General features: G+C 48.5%; 1 protein-coding gene across 5 annotated transcripts in view; it reads left to right on the top strand.

The window, feature by feature from the left end:
- Positions 1 to 21,200, top strand: part of VPS13A (vacuolar protein sorting 13 homolog A) — a 2,994,934-nt gene that overhangs the window by 2,687,352 nt on the left and 286,382 nt on the right. For 3 of the 5 annotated variants that reach the window (XM_069625905.1, XM_069625904.1, XM_069625906.1), the window contains one exon: positions 18,135 to 18,258. In XM_069625905.1, coding sequence (XP_069482006.1) covers positions 18,135 to 18,258 — 124 coding nt within the window. Of the gene's footprint in view, positions 1 to 18,134; positions 18,259 to 19,681; positions 19,761 to 21,200 lie in introns of all 5 variants that reach the window. The other 2 variants (XR_011280366.1, XR_011280367.1) reach the window with 1 other exon arrangement.

Genomic DNA, 21,200 nt, shown 5'->3' with positions numbered 1-21,200 from the left:
AGCGGGTTACCCTTTTCCTTTTGCGCCCCCGGTAGGTGCACCCACACATGCGAGGTACCTTTTTCGTCGGGACACCTGTGGGAACACAAGAAGGTATGACATCTGCTGTTGGCGACGTGTTTCGGTGAGTGGACAAAGGGAAATGTCTCTGAAATTGGCCGGAAATGAAGACGATTCTCAGACATTTCCCTCTGGCCACTCACCGAAACACACCGCCAACAACACGTGGCCTACCTTCCCGCATCGCCACACGTGTCCCAATGAGAGGCTGACCTCTTGTGTGCAGGTGTGGTACATGAGTGACAATGGGTACATCTTTTGTATAGTAACTTCGCTGTAGTGCACTTAGGAAACAGTAAAGTACTGGTAGTAAGCCATTTCACATGCACCTTTCCTCACACTTCCCATACATACCAGAGACAATGCAGTTAGACACGCAAGGTGGGATTTAACACAAGGACAAACCTCCTTGTGTTGCACAAGAAGGTTTGTCCTTGTGAGCATTGATGCCACGACAAGGCACCCACCGGATCACTGGCCATTCGTATCCCTTTCGTGTCTGCAGTCAGTTGGCATCCATTTCAGCAGTTGCACTTCTACCAAATCACTAGCACCAGAGCAAGTGTATCTACACATGAGCATATCTACACACTTATACCACATGGACATGTGTGTACAATGCAACTGTGTCTCTAGCAATATCTTAACTATCATTTGGCATCAATTTCATAGCAACTGTGTCTGCATGCAAACTTTGTGCCGGCAATCACATGTGGACAGTGATAGCAAGTGCATACTGGCTGACTTCGCTACCCTGCCCTACAGCGCTATCTTCCACACCAGCTTTGAGTATGCCCATAGCAACTATGGGCAAACATTCTTATGTTCCACCGTACCCACACAAAACAGCCATCCTGCAACATGACAATCATTTCGGCAGTGCTGGAAAAGTCCATTCACAGAAATTGCATCTGCATGTTCTTTGTATCTTTACCTAATTCACACACCAATCATATCCAATTCATTCCTACAGAAGACGTGTCACTTACACCACACATAACATTACTCGCAGTAAAACAATAAACAAGGCAGGATCTTACGAGGTACGCAAGACACCGCTGCCATATGGTTGGTGTCCAAGTACCACTTTCATGACACTTAGACCTCAAGGGAGGGAGCCAAAGTGGCGTGTATTATTTTGAAAAGACACCCCTTGAGTGGAGGGAACCTGAATGGTGTTCTGGTCTTCCACAACGCACGGCTTGAGTAGAGGGAGCAGGACTGGCCTTTCTTTGCTTGCCAAACCTTAGGTGGAAGGAGCCAGATTTGGGTTCCTGTCCAAAGTACGCCGGAAGCGGATGGGGTTTTCCAGACGTTTTTTTTTTAAGGCAATCCCGAACAGGAGCAAGCTGCACTCCCATAGGGGAGTGACCCAGAGTGCTCCACCCTACTTCTCCATGGCCCGCCTCAACTAGAGGCGGTAGTGTGGCATTCCTTTTCAAGATGCGCCTGCTTTGGAAGAAACAAGCATTGCGTTACTTTGCAAGGCACACCACGCGCAGAGGGAGCTAGACTGCCTTTTCCTTATGAGGCAGACCTGAAGTGAAAGGTACCGGGGGTGATGTCTCTTTCCCAGGCAGGCCTCAAGTGGAGGGGGCAGGACTAGCATTGCTTGCCAAAGCACGCCAAAGGGGAGTAAAGCAGAGTGCTGTCCCCACCTACTCCAAGGCACACCTCAAGTGGAGGGAGCTAGAGTGGCATTCCTTTCCAAGATGCGCCTGCTTTGGAAGAAACAAGCATTGCGTTACTTTGCAAGGCACACCACGCGCAGAGGGAGCTAGACTGCCTTTTCCTTATGAGGCATACCTGAAGTGAAAGGTACCGGGGGTGATGTCTCTTTCCCAGGCAGGCCTCAAGTGGAGGGAGCAGGACTAGCATTGCTTGCCAAAGCACGCCAAAGGGGAAAGACCCGCATGGCACAACTCAAGTACAGGCACTCATAATGATTACTATTTCGTAGGCACGCCTCAAATGGAAGGAGCCTGATTAGCGTCCCTTTGCAAGTCACGCTTTGAGCTGAGGGATCTAGACTGATGTACATTTTCTTGGCATGCCTCAAGGGAAAGCTACGGTGGTTGCCTTTCCAAGGCAGGCCTCAAGTGGAGGAAGCAGGACTAGTGATGCTCGTGAATGCACGCTAAATCAAGTGAAGTGAGTTGACATCCTGTTGCATTTTCATTGAAGGTACACCTCCAGGGCAGGGTGCAAGAGTGCCATTCCTTTACAAGACATGCACGATTTCAGTGGCTAAGGGTCCCTTTCGAAGAATGATGGGCATTTTCGGAAATCAGTCGATCTCCCAATAATTTTCCTTTGTATGATACAAAAGGAAACAAGGCTGAAAGCAGAGGGAAGGGCTGGGAAGGGCATTGGGGACAGTACACCCGAGTATCCTTCCTCTTTCCTTGTTTTGTACACACCTTACATTTTCGGTACGGTTGTGCCTTCGTGGCAGTGGGAGGAACATAATCACCAAAGTGTCGCTCTTGCAATCTGGCCACATCTTCGACCTCTGGAAAGGAGGGAATTTGTACATGAACATTAGCCAGTGATTGAACAATTTCTAATTCAAAATCCAAAAAGGAGAGCTTGTTTTCTGGAGTAGCTGCACGGTACACCACATAAGCATTGTACGTTGCCATATGCACAATGTGTGTGGCTAACTTTTTGTACCAGAAACACAACTTGCGTTCAGCGTGGTTTGACTCAAGCACTTGGTCATTTTTGTCTACTCCACCCATGTACTTGTTGTAATCCAGAATGCAATTTGGCTTCAACACTTGCTGAGTCTGCCTGCGCAGAGGGACAGCTGAAATACTTTCATCATGAATAGTACTTAGCATGTACACATCCCTTTTGTCGCAGAATTTCACTGCTAACAATTCATCCTGCCGCAATGCCATACATTGTCCCTTGGCGAACTTCTTACACACAAGTTGTCTGGGGAAGCCTTTGCGGTTACTGCGGATTGTACCGCATGCCAGTGTGCCCACATTGAACAATTCCTTGAACAGTGGAATTCCGGTGTAGAAATTGTCTACATACAAATGATGTCCCTTGTGGAGCCATGGTGTGAGAAGATCCCAAACAATCTTCTCACTTGTCCCTAAATGGGCTGGGCAGCCCGGAGGGTTTAGGGTAGAGTCTTTACCGGTGTAGACTCTCATGCTGCTGACATACCCAGTGGTACTTTCACACAACATGTACATTTTAATCCCATATCGTGATCTCTTGCTAGGAATGTATTGCCTGAATACAAGGCGACCTTTGAACAACACCAACGATTCATCAATGGATATGTTCTGGCTAGGAACATACACCTCTGCAAATCGGTGAGTGAAGTGGTCCAGAAATGGCTTAAGTTTGAACAGCCTATCAAAGTTTGGGTCCGTTTTGGGTAATGCTGCCGAGTTGTCATTGAAGTGCAACATACGGTGCAGTGCTTGAAAGCGATTTCTGCTCATTGTATCTGAAAAAAACGGGCAATAAAATGGTGCTACAGTTGACCAGTATATTGCGACGGACGGCTTGTGTCCAATTCCCATGAGCAAAATGAGACCCCAAAACTGTCTCATTTCAACATCGTTTGTGGGTACCCATGGTTGTGCTCTGGAGTGGGGTTTCAGAGTGGGACCCCTAGACCTCATGAACTGTGCAGCGTATAAATTGGTTTGCTGAACCACATCTGCAATGAACCCATCATCAACAAAAAGGTTGAAAAAATCAATAGGCTGAAACCCTTCTGTATTCACTGTGCACCCTGATATACCAGTGAAAGGGGGCACAACAGGCTGAGCCATTGCTGGAGGCACCCAGAGCGACTCTTGAGTCATGTCAGGAACTGCCACATTGCGTGGCCGTCTTGCACGTCCCCTCCCCTTACAGGTCCCCTGCGTGTGGGAAATGTGCGAAAAGGTGGACGCACGCTTCCTTCCTCTTCATCATCAGATGATGACGATGATGAGTGGGAGGAGGGACTTTCGTCAATGGCCATCTCACTTCCCCAATCACTTCCCTCGTGCCCCTCAGAAGCACTATCTGTTTCAGAATGCATGTACACATCTGTGCCTTGCTCTGAGCCAGACTCCATCACTGCAGCTAATGCCTCCGCACCAGACATTGATCGCCGAGAAGCCATGAGTACTTTCGCTATGGAACCCTTCACTGCCCAAAGACCAGATGAAGACTGAAACAAGAAGTATGTGTGCTTCTGAAAGTATGGAACGTAGCACAGTAAGTGGTATTCAGTGCCACAAACCTACTCCACACAAGTACACCAAAAGGTCCAGACTTTGCTCACAAACTGTAGCAGCCCTCTGCAATATGACGTACTCCCTGCACGCTACAATAAACGGAGTAGTACTTTGCAAACACTCAAGTGAAATGCTAAGGACCAGCTGACTGCTTTCCTACAAGTGGGTAGACAGCTACAACACACCTGCACCTAAAAGAAAGAGAACAAAAAATCTATGGACAATGTACTATTCCGCTAAACTGTACAGAAATACAAGCGTGGGGACGAGGATTTCAGCCACACTACCTATTCAGAAACAGCCAACATGCTTTGCACCATGCCCTCCTCCATGGGATGCTTGTGGATGGGAAATCGAGGTGAGAAGGAACCATGCAACGTATTAGTGATTGGGTGAGTTGAAGCAGAAAGGGAAGATAAATAAAGTACACGGCTGGCCCTTCCGGGCAACTGCTGGCACACTTTTGACAAAAACACCTGCTCATTCATATAGGGGTGTCTATTGTAAGGGGAAAGCTCACAAGGACAAAATTATTGCAAGGCCAAGCAAATTGATGTAGGCTGAAGCAAGTAGTGATGGGTACCTAAGAAATAAGTAGCAGAAACATACTGAATGCTTTGACATGCCATGAATGCAAACAATTGCTAGAAAGTGGAAGTCTCACTGCCAACATACTTACTACCATTTCTATTCACTTTTCACATCTTCCAGTGCGTCCATCAGTCACTGGGCAAACCCCCCCTAAAATAGCGTCTGGGCAAAATCCATTATGTTTCCAATGAACAGCTCCATGCCTGTTTTGGAAAGGTGCACCCCATCTCTGTGAAACATCACAGCACCTTTGATATTGCCATGGTGAATGGTCCGTATTCTGGTGTTGCCCTCTGTCAGTCTAGTGAACTCGCCATTCAGTTTCCACACCGAGCGGTTGATGGCCCTTCTATTCCCTTGAGTTCTCCAATCCATCCTGGGAATCATCTGGGACCAGGCCACCACAGTGTTTGGAAACCTCTGTGCAATCCATTCAAGGTCTGCCATGAGCTGCTCCCGTACTCTCTTCCGTCCCACAGACGCAAAATCATTTCCTCCCAGGTGAACCACTACAAGGTCAGAGGGGGGGGGGGCTTTCCTTTTGCTTGGGCAGCAGTGATGGCTCCTCGGAGCTGGTGAAGGCGCATCCCCCCCACCCGAAACCAATGCACTGCAAGGCCATCCCTTCCAGACCCAGATGTAGGTGGCCCTCGGAAAAGTCGTGCAGCCCTTTGGATATAAGAGTGGCCGAAAATCCACACAACCCTCATCCTCACTAGGAAATGGAAACAGGAAAACCCCCATGATTGTGGCTACACATACATTTTACCAAATTACACAACAATTGCGCCAATACATGACTCTTGTAACAATCCCAGACACACACTTCACCCATTCGGAAACCACCTCTCATTTGAGATAACAGTAGGTCGACACATAATTGCCACATTATTTTCAGGGGAAGGAGGTGAAGAAGATAGTATGTCACCTTGTGCCAATAACACAGTTGTGCTGGCGCAATTGTATTCAGTAAAAGTTGTCTGCTCCTGTGGCCCACCGCCTGCCCAGCACGGTGGTAAGGTGACTTGCACATGCTACATCGTTACAATTTGGCAGGGTGACTAGTCTCACAGAGGATATGAAGTCCACAGGAAGTGTGCTTTGTACGCTCTCTGAATATAGGTACCCTGACAGAATGTGCCACATTTACCACAAATGGGTGCACCTTCAGACACTTTCAATGTGAGTGTTTCGGCCATAGCTCCAGGACCACTAGTGAACTTGGGGGCACTTCACTACCAAGGAAGGGAGGTGGCCAAGGTCACACCCATCACCCACCACTACCCTACATAGCTTCCTGGTCAGCACTACAGCTTTCCTCTCCTGGAAGGGATTGGACCCTGCCAGGGCACCCTGCACCCACTGCTGAATATGGAGGAGAAAATATCCACCTGGGGATACGGACGCCCAAGGCCAATGACACCCCCCTCTCTAGCTACCCGTTACAGTTTTTCCCCCTGCAAAAGGATGGGGACCCTGACAGGGCACACTGGGACCACTGCTGGAATTGGACCACAGAAATGGTGAACTTTGCAGTGAAAGGAATGAGCTCTGTAACAAGTGTGCATAGCATGCTCAGAAAAAATGAGCATCTATATAACTACTGGAAAAAATTTTTTTTTAAATTTGCTGCTACTTATGTCGGCCAAACCTTTCCTTCTGCAAAGCAGCTGCCTTACTCAATGCAAGGCACACCCATCACTGGCCCCCGACCCTCCCCACTACCCTTTCCCAGCTTTATCACTGACAATGCAGCCACAATTCCTTCCACCGCAGTAACCCTCCACCCCCACATTACCAAGTAATAAATGTTGTACTTACATAAGTCAGCAATAGCTTTTCAGTAGCCGCAACTGCAAAGGAAACATAAAAGAATTAAAATCAATGCTTTGCCTACCAATTACACATCCAAACTGTCTGGCAACTATCTGTACATTTTTCACTTCCTTCCACCAGTTCCATGACACTTCTCAGTCATCTACCACTACGGAAGGCTAGACTGCACACGGATTGGAAATGGAAATAAGACAAGTGGGCATATGGCATCCTGCAGAAAATAAATAAATAAATAAATCCCGGAAATCTGGCACCAAACCATCACTGTTTGGAAACATCTGTGCTATCCATTCCAGTTCCTCCATTAGCAGCTCATATATCCCTTCCCCTCCCACAGACGCTAAATCTTTTCCTCCCAGGTGCACCACTGTAGGGTGGGGGGGTTGCATCTCCTTTTGCATGGACATCGCTGATGGCTCCTCTAAGCTGGTGAAAGCACTTCCCCTAACCCCAAACCAATGCACCAGGAGGGCATCCCTTTGGGAGCCAGATGTGGTTGGCCCTCGGAAAATCGTGCAGCCCTTTGGGTGAAAGAGTAGGCAATTATCTACACAACCCTCATCGTCACTATGATATGGAAACAAGTGAACCCCCATGAATATGCCTATACATACAGTTTACCAACTAGCTGAATGATTGCGTGAACACATGGCTCTTGTAACAATCCCAGACACACACTTCACCCATTCGGACATGCACCTCTCATGTGAATTTACAGTAGGTCATTACGTAATTGGCACTTGTGTTTTAGGGGAAGGAGGTGGGAAAGAGGTGAAGAAGACAGTATGTCACCTTGTGCCAATAACACAGTTGTGCTGGGGCAATTGTAATCAGTAAAGGTTGTCTGCTCCTGTGGCCCACCGCCTGCACTGCACGGTGGTAAGGTGACTTACACATGCTACACCATTACACTTTGGCAGGGTGACTAGTCTGACAGAGGATATAACCTGTGCAGCAAGGGTGCTTTGTAACCTCTCCGAATATAGTTACTCTGACAGAATGTGCGCCATTCATTATACATGCATGCAAATTTGGACACTTTGATTGTGAGAAATTGGGGCGCAGCTCCTAAAGTACTGGTGAACTTGGGGCCATTCGACTACCAAGGCAGAGAGGCAGCCAAGGTCACACACATCAACCACCACCACCCTACATCTCTGCCTGGCCAGCACTGCAGCTTTCCCCTCTAGGACGGGATGGGGACCGTGCCGGGGCACCCTGCACCCACTGCTGCTTTTGAGGGACAAAATATCCATCTGGGAGATGGACGCCCAAGGCCAATGACTTCACCTCCTGCCCCTCTAGCTACCCTGCGTTACAGCTTTTCCCCCTGCAAAAGGATGGGGAGCCTGGCGGGGCTCACTGGGACGACTGCTGGAAAAGGACCACAGAAATGGTGATCGTTGCAGTAAAAGTAGTGTTCTCTGTATCAAGTACGCGTACCATGCTCAGAACAAAATGACCATCTGCATTACTACCGGCAACATTTTTGAAAAGGAGCTGCTACTTATGTCGGCCAATTTTTCCTTCTGCAAAGCAGCCACCTTCCTCAATGCAAGGCACTCCCATCACTGGCCCCCGAACCGCCCTACTACCCTTTCTCACCCATACCACTGACACTGCAGCCACAGTTTCTCCCACCACAGTAACCCTCCACCCGCACATTACCAAGTAATATATGTGGTACTTACATAAGTCAGGATAAGCTTTTCAGTAGCCGCAACTGCAACAGAAACATAAAAGAATTACATTCAGTGCTTTGCCTACCAATAACACATCCAAACTGTCTGGCATATGTCTGTACATTTTTCAGCTCCTTCCACCACATACATAAAACTTCTCAGTCATCTACCTCCACAGAAGGCTGGACTGCACAGTGATAGCAAACTGGCATAAGACCAATGGGTGTATGGCAACCCCCAGCACACAAAAAAAACATTGCACAGATGGCTAAGTGGCAAACTTCCCTCCCAGGGAAACAGCACTGTTCAGCTGCACTGGGGGGCGTTTTGTCCGCAACCCGGGCAAGTGTGTTCCTGGCCACCCCAATACCTCCCCAGAGCACCCACTTCCTTCACAACAGAACACTACAGGCCCTGTTCACCCCCATCCCAATAGCAATGTGCCCTCCACCCACTATAAAATGTTGGAATAAGCAAAGTTTCATACGTACATAACAAGGGAGAAGCTTGAACTGCTCAAGACCTGTAAAGGGAATAACAAAACATATATTATCTGTGTCAGCCCACCCAAATACCAGACCACCCATATTGGCCCCCCCTGTTGCATTGGCCTGTACGTTTTGGGCACCCCGGCGCCAGACTGGCACACCAATGTGCCCCTCTACGCCAAGGCAGGTATAGTAAACGAAGAACCCAATTCAAAATGGCAGGCTGCCCTTTTGTGGGGGCGGAGGGGCCTCCTACACCGCTGTGGAATTTTCTAACGTGAAGGGGTTTGCACCTCTCCACCACCACCCCAATTTGAGGGGCGGCCCATCTCATGTAGCCCTCCCAAAGGGCAGATAAGGGGGGAGGCTGTCCTGCACTCCTCCCTGGGCTCAGGCGTCCATTCCTAGGAGCAGATATCTGGTCCCAGGGAGGGCTGCATGACATGGCACCCACTCCATTGTGGGCAGGGGGGGTTAACACCCCATTCCTTTAGAAACTTTCCCAACCCTTTGGTGCCCCACCGCCCCCCCCTAAAAAACCTTCCAACAATTTCACTTTTTTCCTTTGGTAACCCAACTCCCCTTTGTGCACAGGGGCACATTGGTGTGCCAATCTGGCGCCGGAGTGCCCAAACCTTACTGCCCCATCTATTGGGGGTCCTGCCCCACCTTTTGGGGTGCCCCCCCACCCCCAATGGCTGGGGGACACACCTCATGCAGGCCTCCCTGGGGGCAGATATCTGCTCCTAGGAAGGGGCATCTGACCCCAGGGAGGGATGCATGAGGTGGGGCCCCCTCTATCTGCCCCCAGGGTGGGTTGCATGAGGTGGGGCCCTCCATTTGGGGTGGGGGGGGGGTTGAGGGCCACCCCCCGTTGCAGTACATCATGCACTGCCAATTTAGGGTGGCCCTCAGCCACCCCTAAAAAGCAGCCTGTGATTTTGTATATTTTTTTTTGTTTACCCAACTTCGCTTGGTGCAGATGGGCACATTAGTGTGGCTATCTGCCCCGAGGGTGCCCACACCCTACTGCCCCATCTATTGGGGGACCTGCCCCACCTTTTGGGTGCCCCCCCCCAAAGGCTGGGGGACACACCTCATGCAGGCCTCCCTGGGCCTCCGCCAAACGGCTGCGTGAGGTACACCCCACCTCCATTTGGGGTGAGGGGGGAGTGGGCCACCCCAAAAGGTGGGGCAGGACCCCCAATAGATGGGGCAGTAGGGTTTGGGCACCCTGGGGGCAGATAATGTGGCCATCTGCACCAAGCAAAGTAGGGTAAACAAAAAACAAAATGCAAATTCACAGGCTGCTTTTTAGGGGGGGCTGAGGGCCACCCTAAACTGGCAGCGAATGATGTACCGCAACGGGAGGTGGCCCTCAACCCCCCCACCCCAAATGGAGGGCCCCACCTCATGCAACCCACCCTGGGGGCAGATAGGGGGGGGGCCCACCTCATGCATCCCTCCCTGGGGTCAGATGCCCCTTCCTAGGAGCAGATATCTGCCCCCAGGGAGGGTTACAAGGGGTGTCCCTTTCTGCTTCGGTTGGGGGGGGCACCCCCCCCCTTTCATTCAATAAAAAATCCATGGTGGCTAGTGGCCCCCCACCCCCTTTCCACATACTTTCAATTTTTTTTTTTCATTCCCCTGGGGCAGATGGTCAGCCATCTGCCCCAGGGTTCTCGTGCATGTGCCCCCATGCTTTGGGGGCCGGGAGGGGGGAGAGGGTTGCTTACTTGAGGCAGCCCCCTCCCCCCCTCACAAACGGATCCATGGTGGTGTAGTGGGTTGCTGTTCACGGATCCAGCGCTCTGCGCCGATCCGTGACCAGCAATGCCTCATATATGTGGTGTCCTTGGAAAGGGGGGAACGCCCCCTTTCCAAGGACACCATTTTTTACAAAATCCCTGGTGGTCTAGTGGGCCCCAGGGCCCCAAACCCCCTCCCGCCTCCCCCTTCCCTCTGATTTTTTTTTCTTCCCTCCCCACCCGTATTCACCCCTGGGGGCAGTGATCATCTGCCCCCAGGGGTCTCTGCCGCTGTGGCCCCATGCCTTGGGGCCACGGGGGAGGGGGGGCGCTTACCTAGTAAGCAGCCCCCCTCCCCCTGCGTCACAAATGGATCTTCATTGATCCACTGGCATTGCTGCCCGCGGATCGTGCACCCTGCGCCCGATCCGCGGGCAGCAATGCCTCATATGTGGTGTCCTTGGAAAGGGGAGAAAGTCCCCTTTCCAGGGACACCACTTTTGTTCCATCCCTGGTGGTCCAGTGGGCCCCAGGGCCCCAAAACCCCTCCCACCTCCCTCCATTCCTCGATTTTTTTTTTTATTTTTTTTTATTTCACCCCTGGGGTCAGTGATTATCTGCCCCCAGGGGTCTCTGCCGCTGTGGCCCCATGCCTTGGGGCCACGGGGGAGGGGGGCGCTTACCTAGTTAGCAGCCCCCTCCTCCCCGTGCGTCACAAACGGATCTGTATTGATCCGGTGGCATTGCTGCCCAAGGATCGCGCGCCCTGCGCCCGATCCGCGGGCAGCAATGCCACACAATGGGTATCGTTGGAAAGGGGAGAATCTCACCTTTCCAACGATACCCGCCTCGATCTCCGGCTTGAAATACAGCCGGAGATCGAGGCGGACAAAGAAGGTCTCTTACCTTCTCTCTTCCCCGCAGCAGCCGAAAATGGCAGCTGCAGGGAATTTACTTTCAGTTTCACGCCGATGTGAAACTGAAGGTAATCCAGCCCCCTGGCAGTGAGGGGGGACCTCCCCCTCACATAGCCCGGGGGTTGGATTACAGTTTTGAGCGATCCCTGCTTTGCACCAAGCTACAAAATCATTATATTAAAAAAAGACAGTCACAAGGGGGCACGGATGGGGTGGTGTTCAAACAGTTAGGATGCATGCTGAGCAGTCGAAAAGCAGAGCTTCAGGGTATATGGGTATGGACCACTTGGATTTGCAGGGATCGCTCAAAACAAGGTGCCGAAAAGGACGAGCTATCTCGTCCTTGGCACTGCGTGTGCACTGTCAAGGACGAGATACCTCGCCCTTGGCACTTAAAGGGTTAAAGGATTTGTAGGATTGTGGTAGCGGGTTTAATCTGGGGGGGTTGCCAATGATGAGAATTTACGTTTTTTTTCATCGTTCAAACAAAGCTCATGTTTTGCCATCCAAGATTGGATCGTAAGGTAGATATTGGTCAGAGGTTTGGTGTCAGTTTCGACGTTTCCTGAGATGGTCAAAAGTATTTGGATGTCGTCTGCATAGTTGAAATATGTGACACCCAAATTGTCGAGGAGGTCAAAAAGAGGCTTGGTGAACACATTGTAAAGAGTGGGGGGGACACAAGAATCTTGTGGGACTCCCCACGTAACTGGGACAGTTTGTGCTGCTGCAGTGGAGGAGAGGATTCTTGTGGTGCGGTCTGCCAGGAAGGATATGATCCATTTTATAGCACTGGTTGAGAAATGGGATGCAGTGTAGGCAGAGGATATTGTTGTTGACTAAATCGAATGCAGCGGACAGGACTAGGAGAATTGCCAGGTCGCCTTTATCTTTGATTTGGTCCATTTGGATTTTGAGGTCCAGGAGGGCAGTTTCAGTCCCATGACCCGAGCGGAAGCCTGATTGGCGGAGGCCAAGAGGTTATAGGTTTCCAAGTATTTCTGAATTTGTAGGTACGCGACTCTATCGAGAATTTTCCCCCTTCCCCCTTCTGCATCCCTTCCCTATCTCCCTCCCCTCTCCTGCCTCCCCTCTCTCACCTTTCCCCTTCCCTCCTCCTACTAACCTCCACCCCTCACCCCCTACCCAGTCCCACTGCCCTTTTCTCCCTATCCCCTTGAGTTAATTTCTCTTCTAACTGTTTTGTGGATTGATTCATATTATAATTGCTTCCACCGTTATATTGGTTGTTTTATGTATTAAGTTGTTCCACTGTACAGCACTTTGGTGTAAGGCGCTTTATAAATCAAAAAATACAAATACAAATACAAATTTTCAAGAGAAATCGCACAGTAGCAATTGGTTGGTAATTAGTTGGGATGTTGGGGGTCTAAGGTAGGTTTTTTTCAGTAAGTGGAGCACCCATGCTTCTTTCAAGTTTTCCAGTATCTTGTTAGAGCTGAAGGAGTTGTTGATCAGGGTTGTGATAAACGGAGCAAGTTTATCAGCGCAATCTTTGATGAGGGTTGCCGGTCAGATGTCACCTTGGCATCTGGATGGCTTTAATCCCTTGATGATTTTTAGAGTTTCAGCGGTGGAGATCGGTGTGAATTGAAATCTAGGGATAGGATTGTTGTAGGACGTGGGCAGGGCGCGTGGCAGGTTGATGGGGGGCAAGTTTAGGATGATTTGCCTTTGATTTTTTTGTGGAGTGAGGCTACTTTGTCAGATAAGGCCTTTTGGATGTTAGTGCACTTGGGGAGATCCTTGATGCAGTGGTCTGGGGTGGGGGCAGGTGATTCGAGCTCCCGTGGTATGGTGAAGAGTTCTTTGGTGTCTGAATTGGCATTCTCAATTCTATTGTTGTAAGTGTTACCCTTCAAGGAGATGGTGACATCCTTGTATTCAGTAGCTAGGGAATTGAACAGACATTTGTTTTCAAGCACGTTTTTTTTTTCAGTTGCTCTCTGCTGTTGTTTTGGCCGTCGGAAGGTCCTTTTTGATTGTCCGTAAACCAGGAGTTGGTGTGGGCAATGGGTTTTGATTTGCAAGGGCCTAGGGGGGCCGCTTTGTCGATGGCCTCTTGTAAGATTCGGTTATAGAGCGTTACCAGAGCGTTATAGGTTATTTGGTTATAGAGCGTTGGTGATGTGGATAGAGGTAGTGTTTGCGTGGGTAATGATTGGAAGTAGTAAGGGAAGCATGTTGTCAGGGGTGATGTTCTTGTGGCTTCTTGCGTGCGCCGCTGGGGTAAGTTGCGGTAGGATGTTGGGCTTGGATGCAAAACTGATATTAAATTGTGTGATGTGGTCTGAACATGGGCCGGATGTGTTGGCTAGGATGTTGATGTGACAATTCAGGTCAGCTAACCAATCTAGAGTATGTCCTTTGTCATGTGTGGGGCTCGTGATTCTGAAGGCAAAGCCTTGTGCTTCTATGGTGTTGGCGATGGAGGTAGCCTGGGGGTCGGAAAGGTCATTTAAGCCTATATTGATGTCTCCCATGATGATCATTTTTGATATATGTTTGGTGTTAGTGGTAAGAAGGGTCGCTATATCTTCCTCAAAGAATGTCAGCGGGCCGGGTGGTCTGTAGATAAGGTGGATGGTGAGGGTAGATGTGGCTGAAAGTTGAACGAGATCAATTCCCCTGATGGGAAGGTTTGGTTGTTGAATGCTCTAAGCTGAAGGTTGTTCTTGGCAATGAGCGCCACTCTTCCTCCTTTGGATCCTATTCTATCTTTCCTAAGGATAGTGTATCCTTCGGGGATGGCTATGAAGAGGATGGCACCTGCTGCTGTATAAAGCCAAGTTTCTGTGATTGCCAGGAAGTCAAGGTAATGGGTGGTGATGAGGTCGGCAATGTCAAGTGCGTGTGCCAGGATGGATCTAGTGTTGGCAATGGAGCCCTTAATGGTAGATAACAAGGATGTTTGCGCATTGTTCATCGGGTTCGTTGTGGGCTTTCCTGACTTATTCTTTTTTGCTGTACCTTTCATAGTTTGGATGAGGCGGGAGGCTAGGCGTTTGTTCCTGTGGTTGAGGGGGCTTGGAGTTGGCATTGGAGTTGGGCATTCATTTATCGGTTCTGTAGGGTCTAGTGTGTTCTGTTTGGTGATGTTCATGGGTGCGGTTTGTAGGACAGCAGGACAAGGGAAGGGGCGTGTCTTCGGAAGAAGGTGGGAGGGAGGGATGTCTCTAGAATGGGGAAGCACAAGTGCCATTTGCATAGGGTTTGTTGATTTGCAAGTTAGGTCACGGAGGCAATCGTGAGGTCCCCCTGAGTATGTCATGGTGCTTTACGTTAATCCCTGTTAAGTGGCTTGCTGAGGATTACCTGCTGGGGGGTAGTACTAGACTTTGCTTGTGGGAGTTGCCACAGAAGGAGAGTACCTTAACTTGGGTATGGCCCCTGGCCAAGATGGCGTTGAAAGCGCAATAAGATTAGGGGCACATGCACATGTAAATATGGAATACAGTAATTGGGCAATGAGCGCGTTGAAAGCGTAGCAAAGATTAAATCACAAGCACATCTAAATATAATGTGCAGAAATTGGACATGGAGCTTGTTGAAAGCGCAACAAAATTTGGGACACAGGCACTTGTAAATATGGAGTACAATAATTAGGCAATGAGCGCGTTGAAAGCGCAATAAGATTTCGGGCACAGGCACATGTAACTATGGAACACAGTAATCGAGCAATGAGTGCGTTGAAAGCGTAGCAAAGATTAAGTCACAAGCACATCTAAAAATAATGTGCAGTAATCGGGCAATGAGCACGTTGAAAGCGCTATAAGATTTGGGGCACAGGCACATGTAAATATGACATACAGTAATTAGACAGTGAGCACGTTGAGAACACAACAAGGTTTGAGGCACAAGCACATCTGCATGTGATGTGCAATCTCAGGCATGGAGATCAGTAAGCTTGTGGTTAAGCTCGATAAGCAATGTCAGTTCGAGGTTGTGAGCTTCTCCGTTTGTTGTGGCATCAATGGTGTTATGTGAGCACCTTAAGGTTTGTGGATCAACGGTTTGGGTGTAGGTCGCATCGGATTGTCCTTGCCGTTGATTAATATGAGTGGCGAGTTAGGTAACGTGAACGTGCAGGAGCGAGCAGCTGTCGGGTGCCGTAGGCTTATGGATAGACGTTTCTTAGGAGCGAGTATGATTGTATCGGTTAACGTCTGAGTGCTGTGTGGGCTAGACTGCTGCGTAAGTGTGGAGAGCTCTTAGACAATAAGAATAAGGGGATTGGACGGGTGGGCTCTGTCGTATGTGATTGAACTTACTCGTAGTGAAATACTGTCTGCCGTGTCGTGATCCTCCGTGCTCCGACAGGCTCAGACAGGGGCCTTGTGCGTGGGCCTTTGGAGGGGGTGGCATTCGCCTGACGGCTCCCTGATTGCCTGCTTAAATGGCCAGGCAGCCAATCAAGGCAGCCTCATGCTGCATGGTATATGCACTCCGGTGCTGTAGGAACCACGAGCCATTTTGGAGAGGGGTTCTCTCCAAATTCAATATAAGGACAACGAAACAGGGTAATCAGGCTGATTCCAAGGGCAGTGGATAAAGCACCAAATCACAGCTGTGCTGCCATTATGAATTTAGCAGTATTATGTTTCGGTCGGCGGTTGATCCGCATACAGCCCCCAGGAGGGCTTACCTTATATCAGGTTGCAGGGGCCATCTATGACTCCAGCCACGTGTTCCGTCGCGGGGCTCATCTATGGGCGGGCAACGGCTTCCAGGGCTGCCTCGTTGCAGAGAATGATGTTGGAAAATGCTGGGGCCTGAACGTTGTCCTGGTGGGGGTCTATGCGTCTCATTATGCTATGATCGGCTTAGGAAGGATGTGCCTGAGGGGCTCAGGGTGCATTTAACCAGAGGACTTGCTGCCACCGCTACCTTGTGGACGTGGGAGAGGGATACACTGTGATGGATATTTGCCAAGCACTCACATGGGCCTCATTGCACATTTGCCAGACATTGCTTGAACTCCCTGCCAGAGCAAGATGATCGATTCAGTTGAGCAGTCCTCCTTAGTTTTCTGGTCTAGGTGTTTCCTCCTCACTTACCTCCCTCTCCTGGTCTACGTACTTGTATGGGAATTCCTCATGAATGAGGAATTTCTCTAAGGGAGGAATACATTAGAAGAACTAATTACTTACTTGTCAATAATGTTCTTTCTGATGGATGTTCCTCCCACAGATCCTTCATTGCCCTCCCAACGAGCCCCTCTTGATGGATAACATGTACACATCATCTGTCCAGTTGTCGCTCAGTGACTGAGTGACAAGGAAAAAGGGCGAAACTGAGGTCAAGGCGCATGGTGGCTCCATATATACTGCCCCGTTGTCATGCCTGGTGCAGGGTGCATCGAGGGTTCGAGCAGAGCTAATGCAGAGCTGTACTCCTCCCAAAGATGGTGAAAAAGTTTCCAAAGGCAGCTGGCACTGGAGATAGAATATCATCGATGAGTAATGATTGATGGGAACATCCATTAGAAGGAACCTTAACAAGAGGTCACAAATTCAACATTCAGTGAGTAACTTTAGGAATAAAGAAGGAGAGTAGAGCGTTTCTCCAAAAGGAGCCATCTGTTGATCCTGTACAGGCATCTCTGGGCCCATTGGGATTTGGAGGAATGTGACACAATTGTGTCAGGGCCTTAAGCAAATCCAGATCTCATAGCTCCAGTGGGTGAAGAGGACCTCCTAGATAGTCCTCTGCATCCCGACTGCAGTGGAGGCAGCAAAAAGCTCTAGCCACTTAATGAAAGGAAAATGCATGACACAATTAAAACGCCATTGAATTTTAGTGACAGGAATCCCACGGATCGACTGATGGGCTGTTTCTCAAGCAAGCCGGAATTGATCCGTTTAGCTCTCTTTTGAAACTTCCTCATTTTTCCACCCAGTCTGCTCTGAGCCCATTGGTGTTCTACAAAAACATTGTTTGAGTTTCAAGTTGTTGGTTAGTCTGATGGCTGTTACTGGACCCACAGGGATGTCACTTGGCATGTGTGTCGTTTTTTGTACTCTGGGCTCAGGCAAGGCTGTGTGTCCTCCCAGGCTTGCAAATGTATGTTTTTAGTTTGTGCTATGCAAGTGTACTGCAGTCCCCTCCCAGTACTGAGGAGGATTCCCACTATTTTGGAGGCAGGTAGGCCCTGGAACTCTTGAGTACAAAAGGCAGTCCGGTTAGTAGCTTCTATTTTCTTCAGACATGAAGCATACCTTAGAGGCATGGGTGCTCGGAACAGGATCTTTCTTCTGCATATGATGACCATGCCTTTATGTCCAGGAATGTTAAATGAGATTACATGAACACTTTTAATCAAATCTTGCACAGTCAAATACCAAACGACCAAGCCACACTGCTAATTAGCCCCAAATACGCCCCAGCTCATTGTGTTATGGGTTTGTTTCTTATAACTATTTTTTTTTTTTTTGATCATGTCCCAGAGGCCATTGGGAAACTCGGAAAATAAACTATTTCCATTACCATTGACAATATTTTGCTGCTAAGTATTTTCCTTATTCTCGTGCACATACAGGAGCGCGGAAAGAAGGAGCGGCTGGTTTCTTCAAGGGTGTTGGAAAAGGATTGGTGGGAGCAGTGGCAAGGCCTACTGGAGGAATCATAGATATGGCCAGCAGCACGTTTCAAGGCATCAAAAGGTAGCACATTTTCATATGTTTTCTATTCCGTTATTTCAATCTTCCTTTTACATTTAATGCATCACACCTGATGCCTCATTTTCCTGGTTTGTGAGCAAACTCTGTCTCTTTGTGGATAATATTTGTATTGTGCTTTGGGACACCAACAGTGCCTTTTCCCCCAAAGAGCCATTTCTTGTTTAACCGTAATGTGTAATTCTCTATTGTTTCAGTTGATTAAGTCCTAATACGGTACCGATATGTTTGGTGTATGCCTCCTTTGCAGCACACACATTCCTGTGAGTTGAAGGACTTTAACTTGATGACTACCTTTCTAGCGCTTCTCTGTTCATGCACAAACAACATTGGGCTTAAAAGTTGTCTCCAAAGTGTGAACATGCAGTTTCGTAAAAGTGTATGTGCTGGTGGTGGGGGATCAGAAACATGACTGAATAAAACAATGTACAATGCAAAGAATACCTGTAAGAGATGAGAGAAAGAGTCAGATATTGTCTCAGGACACTATATTATATAGAGAAACGTGGCAAGCTGTGGTCTCCAAGTCCTACAATAGGTACACATTTTGGACAGACTTGATGGGCCTTATGGTCCTTTTTCCCTGTTGTTTTACATTCACCCTCTCTCTCTATGTGGCCTGGATGTTTCGCTGATTCCCTGCTCTGATAATGCCAATATTGCCTCCATAGCTCCTACCCACTCTTACACTGAATGCAAAAGAGGGCATGTGCACTCCTCTCTCATATTGCACTGAATGCTGAGCCTGGCCTTAGCAATCTATCATCTGTAATACACAGCACTTGCAGTGCATTTTGCACCACTCCAAGGCATGCTTTCCACCATGATCAGATTGAATATAGTTTTTACATTGGGAAAACGTGGCCAGTAACCGCAATAAATGATAGTCTTTGGTGCTCTTTTTTTTAATGCATTTTTATTGATTTTCATACATATTACATTATTCAACGTTCAACATTCCTACCCCCTCTTCTCCCCCCTTCCCTGGAAAGGTCCCCGTAAAAGTTTGGTCGTCGTTCTACTTCGATCTTCCCTTCATTGAACAAATCTAATATCCTTATTTTATGTGGGCACCATTGCTCCATGTAGTCTGCTTGTAGGATTTCCAAAACCCCACCCCAGTCTACCCTGAATTTGTGGGTTTCCCCTTGGATTATGTACGTTATGCGCTCCATGGCCAGATGTGACCAGATTCTGTGTGTCCAATCAGTTGCCAGGGGTGGATGTTTCTACTTCCATTTTTGGGCTACTTTCAGCCATGCCGCTATCAGTAGCCCCATGAAGTTGCGTTTGTGTCGTGTTTAGATTTTTCTCCTTGGGATCCCATAATCCACATAACCACACTTCTTCACCCAAGCACCCCATGTCTGGAAACATTGACTGCATTTGTGTCTTTATTTCTGCCCAGTAGTGCTGCAAGGCCAGGCAGTCCCACCAGATATGTCTCCAGTCACCCACCGCTCTGCATTCTCTCCAGCATGAATTTGGTGAGTTTCGAAACATCGTGTGGAGTCTTTCTGGCGTGTTATGCCACTGTATGAGTATTTTCATTCACATTTCTTTAGTCTGTATTGCTCTCGTGAGTTTGTGTATCGCCCTCCATATGTAGTCCCGTAGTTCCTTTGCTGGCGTGATTTTTAATGTCTTTTCCCATCTTTTTATATATTGCCATTTTACCTCCTCCGTCGAGGCGTTTATGAACTTGTATGTATATGAAATTAACTTTTTTTGCTCCTGTGTGTGTCATAATGTATGATTCAAATGGGTCTGCTCCCTAGTCGCCGCACTCTTGATTCTAGGGGTGTGCAACCAGTGAAAGAGCTGGTCGTATCTGTATCTGTCGCTTGCATTTAGGTTCAGTAACCGTGTGCATTCCGCAAAGGATTTTATCTGTTCGCCTGATACCTATCTCCACCCATTTTGTATCCTGCCCCCTCCCACTTCTGATATACCCCTTTTTCTAATCCTGGTGGAAATTTTGGGTTTCTAAATGGTGGCATAAATGGGGCTGGATCTTTGGTTAGTGATCCTATCTGTGTTGCTTTGTCCCAGACATTTAATCGTCACTCATAATTTCGCTAATTTGGACATTGGGGTGTCTATGTAGTCTCCCTAGCCAGAGAAGGTGTCTGGTGGGGGTTGTCGCTACCGCTCTGTCCTGTGCAGCCCATATTTTCTGTGAGTTTTCTGATATACATTCCTTTAGTACCCATAATTGGGCTGCTTCATAATACTTTTGTAAATGCAGGAGGGCACAGCCCCCTTCTCTTCTCGGTGCTGTAAGGACCGCTCTTGATACTCTGGGGACTTTTTCTGCCATCTGTATGCTAAAATCACTTTTGTCAGGGATTTAAAAAGGATGGAGGGACTCTAATAGGTAGAGCTTGAAAGATATGCATGAGTCTGGGTAATATTGTCATCTTGACCGCCATAATTTTACCCCACCATGATATCTATAATGGGGTCCATTTCAATAAATCCTGTTTGATTTTATCTAGGAGTTGGGGATAGTTTTGGGCATATACTGTGTCCAACCTTCCTGTCGGAGTGATCCCCAGGTATTTTACCCCTCCCTTTGCCACTTTCAAATGTAGTGTAGTTGCAACTGATTGGATATGTGCGCTATCTCCCGCTAGTATCAGGACTTCCGATTTTTGCCTATTCATTTTCAGTCCCTACAATGAGCCAAATGTCTGTATCTCCTGCAGAAGGTTCGGGGGGATTTCTCTGGGTCTCCCATGATTATCAACATGTCAATCGCATACGCAGCAATTTTATGGGTCTGCCCTGCCATATCTATGCCTTTTATGTTCAGATTGTTTCTTATTTGTGACAACAAGGGTTTCAAGAGTGTTGCGTATAGGAGTGGGGATAACGGGCACCCCTGTTTAGTCCCACTCTCAATCTGTATTTTCTCGGACAGTTCC

Source organism: Ambystoma mexicanum, chromosome 6p (genome assembly GCF_040938575.1).
Source record: "Ambystoma mexicanum isolate Mex_15411 chromosome 6p, UKY_AmexF1_1, whole genome shotgun sequence".
In the NCBI taxonomy this organism is placed as follows: Eukaryota; Metazoa; Chordata; class Amphibia; order Caudata; family Ambystomatidae; genus Ambystoma; species Ambystoma mexicanum.
This window is presented reverse-complemented; position numbering and strand designations above follow the sequence as displayed.